Source organism: Apodemus sylvaticus, chromosome 10 (assembly GCF_947179515.1).
Source record: "Apodemus sylvaticus chromosome 10, mApoSyl1.1, whole genome shotgun sequence".
NCBI classification, from domain to species: Eukaryota; Metazoa; Chordata; class Mammalia; order Rodentia; family Muridae; genus Apodemus; species Apodemus sylvaticus.
The window spans coordinates 70,909,212-70,932,472 of NC_067481.1; the positions used below are offsets into that span (position 1 = coordinate 70,909,212).

Genomic DNA, 23,261 nt, shown 5'->3' on the forward strand with positions numbered 1-23,261 from the left:
AATCAACTTGACACTCAAAATGTCCAATAGGAATAGACTAGGGAAGCCCTTTTAAGGCATTCAGCTGGAGTTTCTAATGAAGAGAATTTCCTCCGGTGAGGGCTCCAAATAAAAGGACAAATAGCAACAGATAGAGACGACATCATCAAACAGACAACCACAACATCTAGCAGAAACTGACTGGGGAAGCTGAGGCAGCAACTGGAGTTTCTGAGTGAACGTTCTGAGCTTTAGCGCCTCCCGATGCAGGCCCTTTCATATCATGGGATAAATAGTCATAACGTCTAACCTGCACTGCTAGCTACTCTCACCTCTCTGTCACAGAATTAGAGTGGCAGCCCATTCACAGATTGGCAGGGGGCCCAGAAGGTACTTTGACAAGGGTCTGGAGAGCTAGCTCAGCAGTTAGGAACACTGGCTACTCTTCCAAAGGACCTGGGTTCGATTCCCAGCACCCATGTCTGCTCACGACTGTCTGCAACTCCAGTTCCAGGGGATCTGACACCCTCACACAGGCATGCAAGCCAAACACCATGCTGGGGTCTCTGAAATGGTGGGGAGGAGAGCAACCCTTATTACCCTCATCCTAGAGTCGACTTCTCCATGAACTTAAACAGCACTTAGCACTGGACCACTGTGTCGTGCATTCTGAGCCCAGAGCTGTCCCGGATCCTCAACCTGTGGGCTCTACCCCACTGCTTGCTCTGGGTGAGACACCACCTCTGCTCATTTGTTTAATGAGCCTGAATAATGTCCGTTTGTGCTGCATACTCTGTGCTACCAGAAGGCTGTTATCCGTTCCCACTCTAACCATCTGCATGCAACAAGACCCACCCGCTTCCTCCCTCTCTCCAACACTGAAAGTTTCCACATATTTTTATTTGGTAATTAAAGAGCAGCAGGTAGGAGTCCACTGTCATTTACCGTGTGCTGGCTGCATGTCTGGTGCAGAAGTGACAGCGAGAAACAGTGTCCTTCCCCCTCAGCCCTTTAGAGAAGTTCTCAAAGGAATTACCCTAAACTTTTTGCCCGCTTACTCTGGATTTATTTAACTTCTTATCAATAACTGGTAGGAATTTCCCATACCTCACCTTGTATGTATGTGTGTTATATTAACTTTTGTCCCTGTGTGTTCACAGGATGTGGAAACCAGAGGCTGATGTTAGATGTCTTCCTCTGTTGCTTTTCCAACCTAAGTTCTGAGACAGGGTCTCTCACTGGTCAACTCCCGGCTTCTCCTCTCCCTGCCTCCTCAGCCCTGAAATGATAGCTATACGCCATCGTGCAGGGCTTTTTACATGGGTGTTGGGAACCTGAACTCAGGTCCCCTTTACCAAGTGAGCACCTCCCCAACTGCTTCCATACTTTCATAAAGATTCTTTGCAGCTGGATTTTATTCCCCGGAGCCATGTGCTATTCCCATGACATCGAGTGGCTTTGATTATGACTGAGTTGGAGTTTATCAGTTAATCTCTCCACCTCATTCTTCCTTTACAGACATGTCAGAGGTGTTCTCACTCATTTCCAGTAGTCACTGACTAGGTGTGTTGAGCTCTGGAAAAACAAAGGTCTCTGAACCGTGACTGGGGCGCTCCCTGGATCTAGAGAGCGAGCTGCCATAGAGGACATTCCTCCAGAGAACCCCTGCCCATCCCTGGAAAGTCTGTAGTCCCATCTTTGTGGCCTCCACCCCGTTCTTTCTATTCCTATGCCTCAGGGAACTGCCTGCTTTCTCCTTGAGTCCAGCCTGGAGCTACCTCTGTCCTACCCAGACCCCAGAGGGTGTGAGAGCTCTAGGGTTAGCACCTACTCTAGCTACATGTGCTTTTACATGCATGGGCACACATTCAGGGGTGCACACATGTGTGCACACACTCTTTCCTTCTGCCGTCTTCTTCCTCACTCCGATTCCTATAAGCTTTCACTGGGAAGTGGGTCCTGGAGAACAACTGCCCAATTCCTGCATCCTCACCCTCAGTTCATGCATCCAACTAAATATTGACCAGATATATTATTAGGAAAACATTTTGAACAAGCAGAACATAAAAACTGGAGCTGGAGGTGTAGCTCTACCTGTAGGGTGCTTACCTAGGGCATACAAAATCCTGGGTTCAAGTCCCAGCACTGCATAAAATGGGAGTGGGGGTGCACACCTGTAATCCCTGGATGGAGCGGGGCTTCGGGGAATGCTGGTAGAATCGGATGCTCAGGGCCATCCTTGGCTATGTAGCACGTTCTAGGCCAAACTGGGCTATGGTAAGATACATGTCTCATACACCAAAGTACAAACCATGAACAGTAGTATGAAGGAGATGGGGTTGCTCGACGGAAATGTATATAATTTGCTTTCTAGGAGGGGTCTGGAAGGGCCTCACAGAACGGGCTACATGAGCAAGCACCTGAGGCGGTGGTGGGGAGCACCACTAGCTGGGGAGCAGCACTAGCTGGGGAGCACCGGTTGGCTAGCTGGGGAGCACCACTAGCTGGGGAGCACCACTAGCTGGGGAGCACCACTAGCTGGGGAGCACCGGTTGGCTAGCTGGGGAGTACCGCTAGCTGGGGAAAGTTGCATTACAGGTGGAAGGGGCAGTAGGTGCAAAGGGCTTCCATAGGCAGGGAAGGAAGAGGCCGTGCTCTCGGGCTCTAAGAGCAGTGAGCGACATCTGGAGAGGTGTAAGTGGGGTGGCCAAACAGCAGGTGAGGTCAGGCTGATGTGGGGTGGATATCTGTGTTGACTGTGTTGACTGTGTTGACCTTATAGACATGGGAAAGGATTTTGGCTTGTACCCCAGTGGGCTGGCATAATCTGGGCTTACGGTTTAAACAGGATGGCCCTGGCTGCTGCAGGAAGACTCTACTGTAAGGGGCAAAGGTGGGAGCAGGAAGCGTGACTGTGTCCATCCCTGACTAATTGCTAACTAGCCCACATCCCTCCACCTCCAGAGCTGCCCCAGTTGGGGTCCTCTGCACGGCCTGCCCAGGGTTTGTAACAGCCTGGCCTCCCTGTCTCCAGGAATAACAACATGACGGTGCTCTGATACTTCTGTCTGTTAAATCTTCTGTCATTCCTCATTGCTCACAGACAAAGTCTAAAACCCCAATCCTTGCTCAGAAGGCCAGGTGAGGTCATCCCTCCTCCTCCTCCCTCCTCACATCCCTAGAACTCCGGTGACCAATCTGTGTGCTCAGCACCAAGCTCCCTACAGAGTCTCTCATGCTTCCTTGATCTTCCTCCTGCTTCTCAGAGTGACCAGCAAGCTTTATCTCCCTTACTCCCAAGAACCAAAGAAAGAGGCGAGGGCGAGAAGTATACAGACACTTCCGTGTGCTAGCTTCCTCCAAACAAGGACCATGCCAGGGGGCTGACCCTCATAAGACATGCTGTGTAGCCAAGGATGATTTTGAACTCCTGATCCACCTGAGCCCGATGCTGAGGTTACAGCCATGTACCACCACACCCAGCTCCCTCCGAGTTACTTAATGGAACCAGAGCCCATAAACTGTTTGAGGGTAGTCAAAGGGTGTCTCCATTAAGCAAGAACTGTCCTATATCGCTTTGCCACTGTGGACAGCTGTGTCTGGGTCCCTAACAAAATCAGACATCTTCTCTAGTGTCACTAGTTACAGACCCATTTGGGGCTGTAAGACTGAGGCCTTGTGATGGTTTGTATATGCTCGTTCCAGTGAGTGGCACTATTAGAACTTGTGGCCTTGTTGGAGGAAGTATGTCACTGTGGGGATGGGCTTGGAGATCTTCCTCCTAGATGCCTGAAGATTCCCAGTCTGTTCCTGGCTTCCTTTGGATAAAGAAGTAGAACCCTCAGCTTCTCCTGCACCAGATACTGCCATGCTTCTGTCTTGATGACAATGGACTGAACCTCTGAACCTGTATCAATCAAATGTTGTCTTGTGTAAAACTTGCATTGTCATGGTGTCTATTCACAGCAGTAAAACCCTAACTAAGAGGAGCTTCAATGGTTCCTTACAGGGCCCAGGCTTGGCATCAGCCATGTGTGCTCAGAAACCCTACTAGCCAGGTAGCCAGTGAGTATGTCTGTCTCCCCCGCTACTCTGAGACAGGGACTCGGAGGTACTCCCCTATGCACCAGCTTCTTTACTGGCAGAAGCATCAGTGGGTGGACACTCTGCTGCCTCTGGGCTGTTTCTCTCCTGTAGGCACACAGGAAGCCAGCACCCTGATGTGGAGGAAGGAATTATACTGAATGGTACCTATAATGGGGCTGACGTGCCTCAGGCCCTCCAGCCCTCCCTGTTTAGTTGATCTTATCTTCTATATTCCCTGCATCAACTTGACAGGAAGCAAGATGATCCTTCTCTTGTGTATGATCTCAGAAAGGCTGATGGGCTTGGCATGGTACCAGTCTCTTCCAGCTACTCTCAGCGGCAAGGACAAATCGGATCATTGTTTCCTCCCTGAAGAGAGACGCTTGCTCCACCAACAGCCTAGTGGCTCTGACCAGCCTGCTTCAAACAGGAGATGATCTGTCTCTGATTAGCAAGAGCGGCAGAATAGGTCAGAGCCCAGACTCTCTGATTCAGCACAGACCTGGACCCCCAACCTGCCCAGAACACAGAACAGTGGAAGCTAGGCCTGAGTCAAGGGTTAGACCTTGTATCAGTCAATTTTCAGCTGCTATGACAAAATACTGGAAATGCAAACTTAAAGGGGTAGGGGGTATTTCTTTTGGTTCATAGTTTCCACCCATGGTTGGTTGACTCCATTGTTCTGGGCCTGTGGCAGCATTGTAGATCATGGCGGAGAAATGGAAGACCCTGTTCACTTTATGGTGTCCAGGAAAAAGCCAGAGAAACTGTGTCCCCAAATCCCCTTCAAATGCATGTCCCCAATGAGTTAAGGTCTCCCCTCCTACTTCCTAAAGGTTTCACTACATCCTAATAGACAGATGGCTTAGTGGTTAAGAGCAATGGCTGTTCTTCCAAAAACAACCAGCTTTGATTTCCAGCACCCACATAGCAGCTCACAGTTGTCTGTAGCTGTAATTCCAGGGGCCTTCTTCTGGCCTTTGTGAGCACCAAACACTTGCTTGGTGCAAAGACATATATGCAGGCAGAACATGTGTGCACATAAAATAATAATTTCTAAAATCAAAAAAAAAAAAAAAAGAATCTCACTATGCAGTCCAGGTGGACCTGGAAATTCACTAGGCAGCCTGGGTTGTAGGAATGTGTCACCATGACAGGCTCCTCCATCTTCCCTTCTTGTAGTATATACTATATTTTATATTATACATGCTTGGAAATATACTTGTGCCAGAGTGCTTCCCATATGAATAATGTTCAGGCTCCCTGGATAAAATTTCTGCAACCCCCAGGAGGGTATCCTTGGGGCATTAACTCTGCCTGCTGCGGGTGATAAATCTCTCCATGGTTAACTCCTGGACATGCTTATTTTACTCCAGAGTCAACAAGGTGTGAACAAAATGACACCCCAGGTGTGACATTACCTCTTCCAGGCTGTCTTAGCTAGGGTTGCTATGGCTGTGAAGAAACACCATGACCACAGCAACTCTTCTTAGAAAGGAAAACATGTAACTGGGGCTGGCTAACAATTCAGAGGTTTAGTCCATTATCGTCATGACAGAAAACATGGTGGCATGCAGGCAGACATGGTGCTGTCGAGGTAGCTGAGAGTTCTGAATCTGGATTTGCAGGCAGCAGGAAGAGAGAGTGAGCCATTAGGTCTGCCTTGAGCGTGTGAGATCTCAAAACCCAGTCCTGGTGACATTTTCTCTAACAAGGTTGTATGTCTAAAAATGCCACTCCTTGTGAGTCTATGGGGGTCATTTTCATTCAGACCATCACAAAGTTTCATGGGACTTGTGTTCCTGATCCCAACAAAAGAGGAAGTGAGCAAAGGGAGTTTCCCTAGGGCAAGCACTCCACACTCCTGGAGAAGAGCCCCAAGCCAGGGAGGGGAGCATCTGTCTGAGGCCCTGACTCAATGCTCCTGCATGGCCATCGTGTTCCCCCATGAGTTTTGTGGCTTCTCAGAGTAATACTTCAGAAATATCTTCAAGGCAGAGAGTGACACCTGAGTCATATAGCAGAATCTTAATAAAGAGACAGACTGAGCAGAACAGTATGTAACACTCAGCCACTGTCTGAGACTGCCTCTCCACTGGGAGGTTGGATTATCTCCAGGATGATGCCAATGGCTCAGGAGATGAAACGGTCTCTCAGACCTTCTTAGAGACCTATCAGGGATACTGGAATATAGAAAGCCTCCGAAGAGGTCAGAAACGATGAAGAAAGATTCTCCTTGGTTCTAACAACCGGTTCTGAATTAAGGTTGGAAGAGTCGGGAAGTATTTCTGTCTATCCAAGGAGGTTCCACAGGGAGAGTATGGTTGGTGGATTCTATTGGTTGGTGTTTTATGTTTTAAACAAAAAAGTACTCACATATGTATTGTATTTGTTGCTTTTCTATTGCCGTGAGAAAGAGCCATTACCAAGGCAATTTATAAGATAAAGTGTTTAAATGGGCTCATGCTTTTAGAAGGCTAGAGTCCATGATGGCAAAACAAAGGCTTGGTGGCAGGAAGATCTGAGAGCTCACATCTTAAACTCGAGCAGGAGACAGAAACTGTGCTAGGGATGGTGGGAGACCTCTGAAGCCTCAGAGACTGACTCCATGACTTACCTCCTCCAAGAAAGCCACACCCCATAATGCTTCCCAATCAGTTCAGCCAACTGAGGACCAAGTATTCAAACACATGAGCTTTGGGTGCCATTTCTCATTCAAACCACCACACAAATGTTTTTCTAGTAAAGCCCAAGTGTGGGTATGTAATTTCATAATTTCAGTGTCCTAAAATATTGATGAAAATATAGCTATGTAAACAATTGTGGAGCTTATACTTCACATCTCTCAATCTCTCTCTCCACCTCTCTTTGCACCCCACTCCTGTCTTTACACACACACACACACACATACACACACAATTAAACTATTTTTCAAAAGGAAAACAAAGTGACACATTGGTGGATTCAGCTCTCTCTGATTTCTTTCTACAACAGAGTGCCCCATGCTTTCCCCACCATGATGGGCCAAATCTCCTAAATCATGAGCTAAAATGACCCCTCATTCCCTCAGGTTGCTTTAGTCAGGCACCCTGTAGCAGCAGAGAGAGAAGTCACTGACACAGTCCCCAAAGGAATGCAAGAAGAGCTACAAGCTAGTAGAGTTAGCTGAAATAAATGGAGGGGGTGGGACCAGCAGAGGCCAGATGAGCAGCCTTCAGCATTCATGCAGAGGGCAAGGGAACATCTTCAAACACATACCTCTTGTGAGGATAGTGAGATGACACCGTTGGTGTGTGTGTGTTGGGGGGGGGGAACTTGCTGAGTGAGCATGAGGATTTTTTCTCAGTACCCGGATTTGGTTTTGCTTTGTTTTGTTTTGTTTTCAAGTCAAGTGTGGCTCTAGTCTCATGCAAGTTATACCCCCCCCCATACTATATAAAGTAGGGAGGATCAATGAGATTACTGGTCATCTGCCTAAGACCCTGTCTCCCAGAAATTTAGTGGAGAGTGACAGAGAGGGACACTAGATCTCTTCCTCTGTTCTCCACATGCACAGAAACATATGCACCGCACACACAACACATGCACACGACCACCCTCACAAACACACCATATGCATACAAAAGATAGACAAACACACAAAATTATATATTATATTATTTATGTGTATATATAATTATCTATATTTCATCCCTTGAAATTCTTAAGGGAATAGCAGCCAGATGATATTGGGCATCTACAGCACATCTAAACATAAGAACTAACCTTTCTCAACAGACTGAAACTGCCATTAGAATTTTGAACTATAGAAATGTGGCTGAACAGGAGAGAGAAAGGAGGGTTTGTAAAGCAATCTTCCTATGGGCAGCTTCCCTAAAGTTCCCCTTGTAAATCCCAGAAGGAAGAAAGGAGCCATCTTCAGCCAAAGCCCATGGCTTCCACCCTGAGACTTGTCACCCACTAAAGCTGGGGACTGAAGCAGTGTATATTCTACAAACAGAAAGGACAATGGCAAAGGGATTGCTCAAACTATCATCAGGGAGGGAAGGTAGGAACTAAACCAATCCATTTTAGTCTAGCTGTCAGTGGTGGCACACGCCTTTGATCCTGGCACTCAGGAGGCAGAGGCAGGAGGATCTCTGAGTTCAAGGCCAGCCTAGTCTACGAATTCTAGGATAGCCAGGGCTACACAGAGAAACCCTGTCTCAAACAAACAAACAAACAAATACTAATGGGGCCAAGAGGCTCTCAGCCTGGCTCCCATTAGCGCTATCCAGATGTGCACCAAGAAGTCCTGGGTCACCTGGGAAAGAGCTGGCAGGAAAGTGAGCCCTTAGGGGACACTCCAGGTGTTCTATCCAAGAAAGAGTGGGACAGGGGCTGGGAAGAGGGGAAACTAAACTTCTTCTGACTCATAGCATGTGTTCCTTTAAAAAAAATAATTACATTTTGGTTTATTTATTTAGGAAGGGGCATGCCATAGCACAAATGTGAAGGTCAAAGGGCAACTTGTGGGAGTCTCTCCTTCCACTGTTAGTCCCAAGGATGGAACTCAGGCTGTCCCACTTGGCAGCAGGTGCCCCCTCCTCACCCAGTCCCAGAGTGGGCTCTTTAAGCACTTGTTTCTGTCTGTCCTGGGTGTCCCAACCTCTCTTAGGGAAGTGACCTAGTTAGGCTTCTGTTGTTACAATAAATCAAAAGAAACTTGAGGAAGAAAGGATTTGTTCAGCCTACACATTCAGATCCCAGTCTATCACTGAGGGAAGCCAAGTCAGGAACTAAAGCAGGACCATGGAGGAGTGCTGTTTATTGGCTTGCTCCCCAGTGCTCGTCAATCTGCTCTCTTATACCACCCAGGACCACCTGCCCAAGGGTGGCACTGACCACAGCAGTCTGGACCTTCTCACATCAATCATCAAACAAGGAAATCCCCTACACACACACACACACACACACACACACACACACACACACACACACCTGCAGACCTATATCATGGAGACATTTTTTTTTCTCAACTGAGGCTCCTTCCCTGATGCCTCTAGCTTGTGTCAAGTTGACAAAAAACTAACATGGAAGGTGTATGAACCAAACCAGGGGCAACTCGTGATTTTCCCAGGAGTCATGCCGCTAAACCCACGGTGTTTTCCCATCAGTCCCTGAAGCTAAGCTCTGAAGGTATATTAGCTCAAGTCATGTGAAGCCTCAACACAAGGGTGAGTAGGGCAAGTTAGCTTGGAACAAGTTAACAGGTAAACACTTCTGCTTAAAACATGAAACCAGAACTGGTATCAGGACTGTGGTCCGTCAGCTTTTAAAGCAAGGCTGGAGGAACACAATAGTGATCAAGAGCACTGGCTGTTCCCACGGAGGACCCAGGTTGAGTTCCTGGCACCCACAAGACAGCTCACAACCATTTGTAACTCCAGTTCTAGAGAGTCTGATGCTCTCTTCTGATTTCCATGGGCACCAGACATGCAGATATTATACATACATACATCTAAGAAAAACTCACATAAAAGTAAATAAATCCTTAAAGTAAGGCTTAATAGGCTTCTTCAGGTTTCCCAATGATATTGGCGTCTTAAGAAACCAGGGACAGAGAAATATAGGTTCCTTTAGGGCTGTGTGTGAGTGATAAACGAAATTACATAAAATACTCATCCTAATTTTTCTTTTTTAAAGATTTATTTATTTAATGTATATGAGTACTCTATAACAAGAGGGCATCAGATTACAAGTATAGATGGTTGTGAGCCACCACGTGGTTGCTGGGAATTGAACTCAGGACCTCTGGAAGAGCAGCCAGTGCTCTTGACCGCTGAGCCATCTCTCCAGCCCTCATCATATTTTTCTAATCACTATGCTTTACTGGCAAATCTTCCTGGGGTAGTAATTCCAATGCTGTCCTGGATTTAAAGGGTCCCTGTGTCCCACTTAACTCTAAGTTATTTGCCTTCAAGTGGGAGGATCTGAGACACTGCGTGACCATATTCCAACAGGGATTCAATTTCTCCTAATAAAGGACAGGACATATCCCCTCCGCTCAAGCTCAGGGAACACCTAAGGGAAGAGGGCAGAAAGACTGTAAGAGCCAGATGTTGGGGAAAACAGCTGCAAAGCAGTGCCTCCTGGACATGAAAGATCCTCTGCACACCTGACCTCATAGCTGCTGTGGCTGCCTGCACAGGACCTGTGCTGGATCAAGCCAGTTAACATTCCAGCACAGATGAAGGAGGGGTTCACAAGCCCTACCCCTAGCTGAGGAGCTCCCGGCATTTGATGGCTGCTAGGGGAGGGAAGGTGAGTTTTCTTCAGGGATAGGGCTTCTGGGAGATTGCCTATGCTTCCAATGGATGGCCCTATATCCAGGAACGTAGGGATAGCACTACTTGGATTCAGTGAGTTTAAGAGGAAGACCTAAGATTTAGAAGGGAATGTGGTGAGGGGTCTGGGAGGAGTTGGAAGAGAGTAAAGGAATGGGTATGATTAAATTACCTTACATACAAACTGGGCAGTAGTGGTGCACACCACACCCAGAAGGCTGAGGCAGGTGTATCTCTTTGAGTTTGAGACCAGCCTGGTCTACAGAGTTCCAGGACAGCCAGGGCTACACAAAGAAACCCTGTCTTGAAAAACCAAACAACAAACAAACAAAACAAAACAAGTAAAAAAACAAAACAAACAAACAAATAAAACAAAAACCATTGCATACCTGTATAAAATTCTCAACAGAAAAATTACATTTTAAAAAGAACTCTCAAATCTTGAGCAAGACTGAAGATAATTCATTCTGGAACATGAACTTTGTTACCATATGTAGACGAAATACTGAGTGAAAGTCAATCTAAGGAGACCTGAGATAGAGACATAGTAACAGTCTTTAACCTGTTGATTGCAAAGGGCTCAAAGACATCCAAGGGGAAGGCACAAGTGTCTAAAGAAATGGTAAAAAAAAGCACCTGTTCTAGTTTGTTATCTGTTGCTGTGATAAGCACCATGATCAAAACAGCAACTTGGGGAGGAAAGAATTTATTTCATCTTACAGGTTCATGGAAGCCATGTTATAAAGCCTTCAATAAACTCAAGAAGTCTGGAGAACGACACTGTATTCAGTCTTCCAGACAAAAACAAGCCACTTGATTGATACTTTCATGAACAAGAAATTGCAACAAGTGTATCCGAGCAGTTGTTGGATTCCTTAAGAAGGATAGTAGTTTATTTCTCTAAACCATTAGTTCCTGTGTGATAGGGCTGGCCACCTCGTTTGAGGACAGTCGCTACAACTTTCCTTTTCATTAAAGAGGTACAAAAACTGTAGAGCACTGACAGATCTGGTACCAGGTCTCTACTGTTCTTGACACAAAAGGCCATCTCTGTCTGAAAAACAGCTGAAGGTTACAGACCAGACTCTTTCCATCTCACTTCCAAGACCCTCAGCCTCAGCAGTCACTCTGCTGCCTTTATCATAAGAGCCTCCAGTGCAGTGGTTCTCAACCTGCGGTTCATGATTCCAATGGCCCTTTCACAGGGGTAACCTAAAACCATCAGAAAGCATGGATATTTATATTATGATTCATAACAGTAGCAAAATTACAGATATGAAGTAGTAACAAAAGTGATTTTTATGGTTAGGATCACCATAACCTGAGGAACTGCATTAAAGGGTCCCAGCATTAGGAAGATTGAGAACCACTGCTTCAGTATATGACTGCCTGGAAGGGAATGGCTCAGCATACTCTAGCAGGCAGCCTTTATGAGATGCTGGAAGGTGTGGTCTGTAGACAGAAGCAGCAATATGGCCATAGGGTCTATCTGTGGCACCAGCTTCTAGGCCACGGTGTGCCTAGGAGTTCAGTGACTCAGCAGGTGACCAGGTGGTATCTGGCATTTGCTCCCAGATCTAGGCCAGTTCCCTGACTCAGAACCTACTGCTTTAAGGCAAAGCCAAGTATCTTTCTGGAAGAACCAGTCAATGAAGCCAAGAGTATACACTACTGTGGTTTCCCCCAGTTGCTTCCCATAGGGGTCTAAGGTTTTTCACCACAGCAACTCTGATGGGGGTGATGGTAGGGGTAGGGTGAGGGTAGAAGTAGGGATAGGGAGTAGGGGGAGAACCAGCCCTCTTGCAGATTGTGGAATAGGAGCTGGTGTCCATGCTGGAGCAGAAAACTCATCCTGTTCTCTGTTACTATTTGCTTGAGAAATGTCCCTCACAGGCTCACGTTTGAACATATGGTCTTCAGTTTGTGATGTTGTTTGGGAAGGTTTTGAAAACTTTGAGGCAGGAGGCACAGTAGAGGTGGGTCCTTGGGGGAATTCCTCTGAGGTCTCTAGCTCAATCTTCCCACTGCCTCACACTCCGGCCTGTGTGGCTTCCTGGCAGATGCTCTATGCTCTATTCATGAGTAAATGGACAATGGACTATATGCTCTGATTCATGAGTAAAAATAAACCTGTCTCTCTGTCTCTCTGTCTCTCTGTCTTTCTGTCTGTCAATCTTGGTTTTCAAGACAGGGTTTCTCCGTTTAGTACTGGTTGTCCTGGAACTTTCTCTATAGACTAGATTGGCCTTGAACTCAAAGACCAACCTCTCTTTGCCTCCTGAGTGCTGGGGTTGAAAACATGCACCACCACTGACCAGGGGAAATAAACCTCTCTGAAGCTACTTCAAACAGGTATTTGGTCACAGTGGCATTAAAAAAAAAAACAGTAAGCTCCATTTATAAGAACTAGATAATAAATGAAGTTCTTAGACAAACAGGTGCAATGAGTCCCTATAAAAAGAAAGTTTCTGGGGTGTCCTAAATGTAATCACAAGGTCTAGGGAATAGAGGGATGTATCAGACAGCTTTCCATCCCTATAACAAAACATCTGAGATTATTTACAAAGAGAAAAGGTAATTTAGCCTCACAGTTTGAATGATTCAGTCTATGTTGATTAGACTTAATTTTTGGGGCCTGTAGCAACATTGTGTTGGTGTGTAGCAGAGCAAACACATTCACACCAAGCAAAGGAGCAAAAGAGAAGTAGGAAAGACCCTTTGAGAGCATTCCTCCAATAATCTAAGGATCTCCTGTAAGGCCCATCTCCTAAAGGTACCACCATCCTTTAACAAGGCAATCCCAGGGATACATAGCCTGCAGGAAATGTTTAGGATCTAAACTATAGCAAGGTGGGGAGGAATAATGGAAATCAGTCAGGTACTACAGGTAAAGCCAATGAAAAGACTATAGGGCTAGAGGGATGGCTCAATGGTTAAGAGCACTCCCTGTGCTTGCAGAGGACCAAAGTTCAGTTCCCAGTCAGGATGCTGACACATTGAATATAATTCCAGATTCAGAGATTCCAGACCCTTCTTCTTGTCTCCCTCAGACACCCACACATATGAGCACATACACAGCATCTCTCTCTGTCTCTCTGTCTCTCTGTCTCTCTCTCTCTCTCTCTCTCTCTCTCTCTCTCTCTCTCACACACACACACACACACACACACACACACACACTGAAATAAGTTTTTTAAAGGTTATGTTAAAATTTTGACTTAAGCCCCATCCTTGGCCACTTTGCATTGTTATGTGCAATTATTCTGGCTTCTTAGATCTGCTTCAGCTGTGTTGATTGTAATTGTCTGGCCTGTTAGCCCTGATTCTCCCTATATAATACCCTCCCATCCCAAAACAATTTTTCCCCTTCACATTATCCCATTCCTCATACATACATCCATTGTTGGTTCCAGGTCTTGGGTTTTCAATGAACAGAGAGAGCTACACAATGTGTACCTCACCATCGCTTGGTCCATATCAACAGTGCTTTCCTTCCTAAAAGTTAAAACAAAAATACTCTTCTTATCTGTAGACCCAGTGAATATATTTCCAACTGCTCCCTAGCACTATTGATAGTGTTGTGTGGGGTCTCTGTGACCACCCCAGCCCGCAGAGTAGCAATCCATCAGAGGCAAGAAGGCAGTAGCTAAGTAGCCGATGTTGGTCTATTAAGCACAGCACAACTTGGTGAAATTTTTCCTAGTGATAATTAACAATCCATGTGTACAATAAAGCTTAAGACATGATGACATCAAAACTCTTTGTAAGGTGCATGTGACATCTTCCATCAAGATAGGTTCTGTAGATTTACAAACTCATTTTAAGGGTCTGGAGGAAGACCTGGTGTGGTCTCAGCCAGACAGGCTATTAACCATGCCCACTCCCAGCCTTCTGGGTAAATAACAGGCTGTGCAGCCCTCCCTTTGAAGAGACAATCCTGTGGTTTAACATTCTTGGTTCCTCCAGTGCTTATCTGTGAGTACAAGAACCTTGTACCTCCCACAGTGTAGGGATATTATTCCAGTCCTTTTTCTAGCTAAGATCTTGTGATAATTAGCTTTGTCAACTTGACATAACCTAGAATTGCTTAGGAAGAAAGTCTCAGTAAGGAGTTGACCATATATATTGGGTTGGCCTGTGGACATGCCAGTAGAGGATTGCCTTAATCAAGTTAGTTTATGTGGGAAGGCCCACCACAGTGTGGGCGACACCATTCCCTAGGCAGGGAATCCTGAACTGTATAAGAGCAGGCAAATCAAGCTGAGCATAGGGGAGAAAGCACGCATTCATTTCTCTCTGCTTTTGACTGTGGATATGACTAGTTGTTTGAAGTTTCTGCCTTGACTTCCCCACAATGTGAGACTTCCACCTGGCATTGTAAGCTGAAATAAACCCCCTTCTCTCCTGAGTTGCTTTTTGTTGGGGGTATTCATAAGTAAAACCGTATTTGGTAGAAATAACAACAACATGGAAGCCATTGTCCTCAGTATCCTTTATTAACCATGGCTCTGGTTGAATGTCTGTTCTCCAAAAGAAAAATCATGCTGGAATTCAATTGCATCAGAATGGCCACAGGAGGTGGAACTTTAAGGGAACAAAGGTCATGGTGCTTTGTTTTGTTTTGTTTTAGCTTTCTTGTCACCCTGACAGAATGCCTGACATAATAAACTTAAAAAGGAAAGTATTTATTTCTGACTCACTGAGTCAGAAGGGTCAGTCCATCCTGGTAAGGAGATATCATGTGATTTTCCTGGAGAATTATGAAGAAATATTTGTTTACCCCAGATAGGAGACTACCAACAGACCAAGTCCCTCTTGATGTACCAATGAAGACTGGCAACCGGCAAAGGGCCCTCATAGGTTTGTGTAGAACAGCTAACCACATATGAGCTGGGTAGTATCAGATTCTAAGCTGTATTAGAGGCTAATCAGCAACTCATCATAGAACAGAGGTAGTAGTAGGTTCCAGCTCATGTCTAATTGGGTCAGCAGGGTATGTGTATGTCTGTCAGCCATGGGAGGGTCAGACACCAGCTCAGGTGTGCCAGCAATCCTCCCTCTGCTCAGACCGGTGGTCTCATGAGGTAGTTCTCTACAAGCAGCTGATGGGATAAAAATACTCAGCCCTGACTCCCAGATGGGTTAGCTTCCTGGGTTGATACTAGCCAAATATAATACTGCCAACACATCTTAGAGTGAAGGGACTCCTCCTAGCATACCAGCATAGACCCACTTTGGATTCATTTTGTGTAGAGGGGAAATGGACTGATCTACACACCCTTTGTCAACACCTGGCAAACAGCTGAGCTGATGGACTCTTGTTTAGCTCTCACGGCGTCTATGTATCCCAGAGTGGCTTTTAGTGGAGGTAGATCTATGATATTCTGCCTCCTACTTTACCCAGAGGGACCAAGCTCCATTCTCCCATAGCATGGAGGGTGTGATGAAGCTGAGGCATGTGAAGAGGGTGAGGCAGTTGCTCCTGCTGGTGAAACACAGAAAGGGACACTAAGAAATGCAGTAATCAAAAACAACCGTTTGAGTTGGCTACAGAGGTGTGTGCCTGTAGTCCCAGCTATCTGGGAGACTGGAGTAGGAGGATCCCTTGTGCCCAGAGGCGTTTAAGACCTGCCTGTACATCTTAGCAAGATCTATATCTACACAGTTGGTAGAATGCTTACCCAGCACCCACAAAGCCAAGCGTTGCACAAGTCAGGCGTGGGGGTGCACATTAATAATGCTTTAATAGCATTGCTATTTTAATGTTAGTCAAATAATATTTAAGAATTTAGTTGGTTATTAATATTAGTATTTAACAATTGTAATGATATGTTTGGTGTGGGTTACAAATGCCAAAAGAGTTTTTTGACACAAGGTCTTCCCATAGCTCAGGTTGGCGTGGAACTCACGATCACCCTACTCTGGCCTACCCATTGCTGGGATTATAGGTATACACTACATGTTTGACAACAGTGCCAACATTTGAGACAGGATGGCATTGCTTACTAATTTGACCTCGGGTTCCAAGAGGGCTCCTGTGCACGGCATGGGCACCGACCCTGCAGGCTGCCAGGCCCAGGTCAACTCCATGTCTTGTGGGGACTTCATCTTCATTCTGTGTGGTGACTTCATCTTCACTGCTCACTCGCCTCAGTCCTCCAGTCTTGTTCTTTGGGAATCATTATTCAACAAAATAAACCGCTAGTTCTTGTCTCTGGTTATGTTTTGTTAGCAATTTCAGGTGGAAGAACAGCACCTAATAAGATTCCAACCACAACACACCACTCAAGCATTTCAGAAGTAAAGAAACCCTGTGAGTTCTCTCACTGGATTAATAATCACAGATCCAGGCACAGAGGTGCACAGCTTTAGTCCCAGAAGAAGGCAGGGCTCTGTGAGTCAAGGCTAGCCTGGTCTACATAGCAAGTTCCATGACAACCAGGGCTACATATGAAGACCCTGTCTCCAACAAACAAAAGTAAAAAGCAGAAGCTAGTGTTGTCCTGACATTTTAGGAGGCGTGCCTTAAATGACAGAAAAAGAAATGTCGGTTGTAAGTGGTGGGAAGCCAGCCTAACAGTAGGGGTCGGACGGGAAACTTCCAAAAACAAAGAAAAAAGCAGAAGTCTCCCTTAGTGTCTTGCCAGTGTCTGAAGAGACAACACTTTGTGCAAGTGTTGGGCTACTCAGCCTGTCAGTCTCACCAGGCCTGTGGAGCCCTGGCTAGTGGCGCCCAGCTCTAGCCTGGGCTAGTTAGTACACCGTGCTCCCGGGACCTTAGATGTGGATACTGAGAGAGAAAAGGCAAACCCGCCTTTGGTTACCCTGCCAGGTCTGATGGCCAAATCTCACCAGTTTGTCCTTTCTCTGTCCCTTCCTCCCTGGGTTCCTAGACTAGAATGGGCCTTTCTGCAGATAGAAGGCCTTTCAGTCCAAGAAGGCATTGGCACCATGCCGCAATAAAGTGCCCCGAGAGTGCAAAAGGACAAACACCAGAGTCCAGGCGTGGTGACTCCTCTATGCTCCCTCAGTGGGCCGGCTTTCCTCTGGTGTGTCTATAGAGGTCACAGGGAATCTTCCAAAAGGACACTGGGACGACTCAGAGGCCAGTGATCCAGCTCTTTTAATCCAGGGCGCGCCTCTGACTCAGCGTGACCTCGCACATCCTTTGCTGGCTTCCAGGTCCAACAGTTGCCTCTTTGCAAGGTGAGGATCCTGCTTTTCCAAGGACGCTTTTCGGTCTCCCGCTGTCCCGTGAAGGACTACAGCCGTGCTAAGGTTCATTAGTGAGCTCCCACGCTGGTGTGTGTGTGTGTGTGAAGAGGTGGCGCTCCTGTCCCTAACAGAGGTCTCCTGGGAGCGAGTGCAGACCTGATTAACTGTCTGGTGCGCCTGCCTGAGCTCAGTCTCTAGGCTGGGGGATAGTGAAGCAACTGACTCCTGCCCCGGGCTAGGCCTGGCTCTCCGGACGCTCCTCCTTGTCGCTCACCCTCCCACGTGGGGCCGAAAAAGCCGGAGCTCCGGGCAGCACGCGCGCGTTGTCCGGCGAGCCGGGGCGGGAGGCCTGCGTAGAAGGCCGCTGGGTGCAGGGAACGGAGCCGGAGGCAGAGTAAGCTCGAGAGCTCCGCCCACATCGGTGGAGTGCAGTGGCCTTTCGGTGCCTCGCAGCACGGGGGTGTGGTCCAGAGGACTCGCCTTCCCAGAGCTCCGTGCCAACCCCTGGGAGTTTTGCAGCACCCGCAGCGCCCGCCGTTTGCGCTCAGCTACCCAGGAAGACCCCGGGAGCGCACGGTGATCGCTAGACCCATTTCTCCCCACCCAAATCCCTTGTGCAAGCTGAGGAGGAAAGGCGAGAAGCATGCGGGACTACGACGAGGTGATCGCCTTCCTGGGCGATTGGGGGCCCTTCCAGCGCCTCATCTTCTTCCTGCTCAGCGCCAGCATCATCCCCAATGGCTTCAATGGTATGTCAGTCGTGTTCCTGGCGGGGACCCCTGAGCACCATTGCCTGGTTCCTGACACTGTGAACCTGAGCAGCTCCTGGCGCAACAACAGCATTCCCTTGGAGATGAAGGACGGACGACAGGTGCCTCAGAGCTGCCGCCGCTACAGACTGACCACCATCGCCAACTTCTCTGCGCTGGGGCTGGAGCCGGGACAGGATGTGGATCTGGAGCAATTGGAGCAGGAGAGCTGCCTGGATGGCTGGGAGTATAGCCAGGATGTTTTCATGTCTACCATCGTGACAGAGGTAGGTGGTAGTGCCTAGCTGGAGCCGGACATTGGGAATAAAGACTCCATTGCATCCGTGCCCCCCAACAGCCCCTGGCAGTGCCTGGGTTAATGTCACATACTGTCTCAGAGTTGATGAATTTCTGTGTGGCATGGAGGGAATGAAAAAGAGTGTTGTCACCAACTGCCTTTTCCTTTCTGAGTTTCACAACAGATAGAGTTTCCCAAGAGCCTCCATGCTTCCCTGGGCAGGCCAAACCAGACTGTCTTGATTTATAGTCATAGCTATTTCCTTGCCACAGAGAAGGGCTATGGTGGTCTGTTGATCTCAGGTATGGACACAGGGAAGGATCTTGGGACAGAAGGGCCTCTGGGTTGAGGCCCGGCTTTCTCCAAAAGGAGGCAGCAGCCCCTTGACACTGGTTGGATGCAAGGAGTCAAAACTAGAACCTTGTCTTTGGACACTCAAGGAGAGACCAGTACTTCGGTGGGAAGTGCAAGCTGGTGAGCAGGGGCTTCAGCTGAGACCACTTACTTACCTCTAAGTGATCTGGGAACGGGTTCCCTAAGTCACCAGAATCTGAATGTGGACCTTCTACTCCCTCTTAGTTCCCTGCTGTGTATTTGCTGAGGACCAGTTGATAATAGATCAAGACTCACTGTTTCTGGGAAGAGCATCACCCAGAACTGATTTCCTGCTGTTGGTCAGGCAGGGAGAATATCTGCCCTCCCACCACTGCTTGCTTCTCTTCTGTCTTTTTCCTAAGGTGGGTGGAAAAAAACAAACTAGGTTCCTCCCAATGAGGTCTCTGGGAACAACAGCCTCAGTTTCTTATCTCTTTTCCTCAGCGCTACAGAGCAGTCAACAGAAAATGTGTCTGGCCCCAGGATGTAGACAGCTAGGGTGTGGGTCCCACCTGCAGAGCCCTGATGCCCGTGGGCACACCAGCTGTGTTGTTTGGGTACATAAACTCCCTTCTCTGTGTGGAATAGCTAGATCTGGATATACTGCAGGAAGGAGCAGCAAAATGGAAAGTGAATCTGGAGCTAAGAGACAGTCTTGTCTAGCAAAAACTATGGCTGGTTCTGGGAATAAGAGCCCTGTTGATACCAAAGGTGGTGTTCAGGGGAGGATCAGAGGCCAGAGCAGCCTCTAGGACCAGCTTCTGGGTATTCTGAAAAACTGACTACATTTTGAGGACTGTGAAAATAGCAAACCTAGGGTTTATGTTTTTATTTTCTTCTTTTGAGACAAAGCCACAGGATATAGTTTTGTCTAACCTGTAACTCACTGCATAAGCAAGGCAGGATGGCTTTGAACTCACAGGGGTGAGTTCTCTTGCCCATGCCTCCGAAAGTGAACTACAGATAAATATCAGCTCTCCAAGCCCCTTGTCTTTGAGTTTGATCTAGCTGCTATGAAAAGCAAGATTTGAGAGAAAACTACGGAAGTCACTACTACAAGAGAACATCTAGTCAAGGGTGGCAGCTGTAGAAGATACCTGCAGGGCTCATGGAGAGTGACAACCTCTGGGGTCCCCTCTGGGTCCCTCACACTAGCACCCAGATGGTCTTGGGTCCAGCTGTGATCCCCTAGCAAGGACTCACAACACTTACCCTGGCCCTGGGGCATCTAAGACTGGGAGTTTATCCTTCAGATCTGGAATTTTCCCTGCATCTAAGTTGGGAGGTTGGCTGCAACCTTCACAAACAGTGAGTCTAACCTGGTGCTGTCCTCCTCCCAGGTGATTTTGTTTGCCTGAGGATATAAAGGGCAGAGAGACTACCAACTCAGAGTTCATAGGTGCCCCTCTGTGCTGTACCCAGGGACCTATGGGCACACCTAGTGGCCCCTGTCTCAAATGCGCATGTGTGCACACTGTGACTTGCTTTGCTTGGCAGCCCTTTTCCTCCTTGCTTGCTTTTGGGGTTGGTGGGAGTTAAAAGGAGAGGGGCATTGGCAGCTGACAAGAGAAGGGAAGGAAGCAAGAAACGGGATGCGTGGGGTGGAGTGGCTCCCCAGGAGGACGGGGCAGTAACTCGGAGTCTGAATGGCAACTAAGCAAAACAGAAGCCAAACAAGTATTGAGGAGACTGCGGAGAAGACAGAAGCCCTGTGCATTACTAGTGGGAATATGCCACTCAGTTTCAGTTACTGCAACAAATTGCCCGACACGAGCAATTTATAAAGAGACAAGGTTCCAGCCTATGATCAGTCAGTTCTGTCTCTTTGGGGCCTGTTGTGAGGCTGCCCATCCTGACAGGAAGTGTGCGCTAGAGCGAAGTAGCTTTCCTCATGAAAAAGGCACATGAGAGAGAGAGAAAGAGGAAGAGCCCAGGGTCCTAACATCCCCTTCAAAAGACCTAGCTTCCTTCCAGCCGGCCTTACCTCTTACAGTGCCCACCAGCTCACGGAGCCTTTAAGCTGGGAGCCAAGCCTTCAATAAAAGTCTTTAGGTGATGACATTTGCTGGATGAAAGCTGAGTCCTTCTTCCCATAGTTGCATTACCAGGACTCTGAGAACAAGACATGTGTCACAACCCAGGATGACTTAGCCAGTGACAGGGAGCAAAATGACCTCATCCTTACAGGCTGAGCTCAGGGCCTCTGACAGGGCCTTACACCCTGGCTGACAAGGATGAAAGGACCATCCTCAGAACATACACTGCCTACCTCCAGCACCCTGACATCCTCCAGAAGACAAAAGCCCATCCAAACTGTCCCAGGACCTCTCCACATGAGTACAGGATAAGTCCAGAGAAACGCCTTCCATGGATGCCAGGAGATAGGAATCTGGTATCTGGATTGTGACTCACATGCATATACCTGTCCCTGTGTGCTGTTTCTGCACATAAGGTCATTTCCTTCCCTAGGGGCTGTGTGTGAGGTGCAAGCCATTCATCCTGGTTAGTAAGAACCTAATTTGCTCGAGTGGTGGCTCAATGGTTAAGAGCCCCAACCACGGATCCAAAGGTCCTTGGTTCAGATCCCAGTGACTGCCTGATGTGGGCTGGAGAGATGGCTCAGTAGTTAAGAACACTGACTGCTCTCCCAAAGGTCCTGAATTCAAATCCCAGCAATTACATGGTGGCTCACAACCATCCATAATGAGATCTGATGCCCTCTTCTGGTGTGTCTGAACAGCTACAGTGAACTTAGATATAATAATAAATAAATCTTTGAGAAAAAAAAAGAACCTAGTTGTTTAGAAAGTACAGAATATTTACATACACCCTTCATCTAGCATCCTCTGACTTCAGCAACTTATTTGTTGTTTTTTCTGAAACAGGGTTATATACAGCTCAGGCTGTCTTGAAACTCACTGTGTCATCCAGGTTGGACTCCTCTTGACTCTGGCCCCCAGGGCAGCATGTGCCACCACACCCAGCTCTGATGTTATCAGTGTAAATTACCCATAATGCACTTATCAAAATCAGGAAATTAACATTGGCCAAAGTTCCAGTGGTGTCCTCTTACTGTTTTCTGATCCAGACCAGTATCCCACTATACTTAGGTGTCACGTCTCGGTCTCCATCGTGACAGCTTTCCAGCCGTTCCTGATCTTTCCTGAACATGATGTGCTTCATGTGTTGTTTTGATAGATCTCTGTCAGCTTAAGTTTATGTAATTTTTCTCATGATCAGATTGTGCTATGCAGTTTTGGATAAGAATGTAACAGAAGTGTTATATATTACAGGCATCCAACTGGGTATATAATGCTGGTAATATGTGATTGCCAGTGATTTGAACATCAGTCATCTGGCTAAGTTGGTGTGTGCTGGATTTTTCCACTATTATTGTTATTATTTTCCCTTTCATAGTTAATAAATATTTGAGGGGAGACATTTGGAGATAATACAAACTTTTAACCCCCTAAGTTTAATATAGATCTTTAGACAGTGACTAAAATGACTAGTATTGAAGTATTTGCCTAGTGGCAACCTGAGATTATTCTGAAAACAAATGCTTCCCCTCAGTAGCCATTTATTTTTGTGTGTATTTCATCATCCATATATATTTATTCATACATTTATTCATATAGGCATGGGCTCACACCTTATTTCATCTAATCAGTTAAGTCTAATGCTATCCTCAGTATTCTGTAGCTCAAGCTATCTGACCTTGGACCAAATTACTTTCCACGTTAAGGAAAAAGAATATAAAAATACAAGGTGAGGTTTTTCTGTTTCTGGACTCTGGTCTAGAAGAGTTTGAAATGACCCTGGGAGAGGAGTGTGAACCCTATGTAGTAACTAAGTTACCCATAGGGGGGTGTCTAGGCAGGAACAGAGAGAGGCAAGGAAGTGTGGGCTTTGTGATGGGGAGGTTGTGTTGGGAGACACAAGGCAAGGAGACCCACACAAAGCTCTATCTCTAGGGTCCTGAGTTCATCTTTCAGTGCTATACCTGGGCAAACTCAGATGCCTCCTACCCTTGGACTGAAGGAGCAGGGAGGCCAGGCCAGGCCAGGGCCTGGGCGTTACCTTCTCTTGCCTGCTTTCCTCACAGAACACCATTAGGTGGTCTTGACCTTAGTTTGCAAATTAGAAACACTTAGCCTCATATGGCCCAGACCCAGATCCTCCTGGACTTTGTGCTTCACGGACCTCGAGGGAATCCTGTGTCCTAAGGGCCAA

The 23,261-nt window shown here is 47.1% G+C and overlaps 1 protein-coding gene across 4 annotated transcripts in view; it reads left to right on the forward strand.

The window, feature by feature from the left end:
- Window positions 1-17,563: 17,563 nt before the first annotated feature.
- Window positions 17,564-23,261, forward strand: part of LOC127695263 (solute carrier family 22 member 4) — a 50,573-nt gene continuing 44,875 nt past the window's right edge. Inside the window, exon 1 of one of the 4 annotated variants that reach the window (XM_052197293.1) lies at window positions 17,564-18,642. In XM_052197293.1, the coding sequence (XP_052053253.1) occupies window positions 18,250-18,642 (393 nt within the window). In that variant the 5' untranslated portion in view covers window positions 17,564-18,249. The remainder of the gene's footprint in view (window positions 18,643-23,261) is intronic. The other 3 variants (XM_052197297.1, XM_052197296.1, XM_052197294.1) reach the window with 3 other exon arrangements.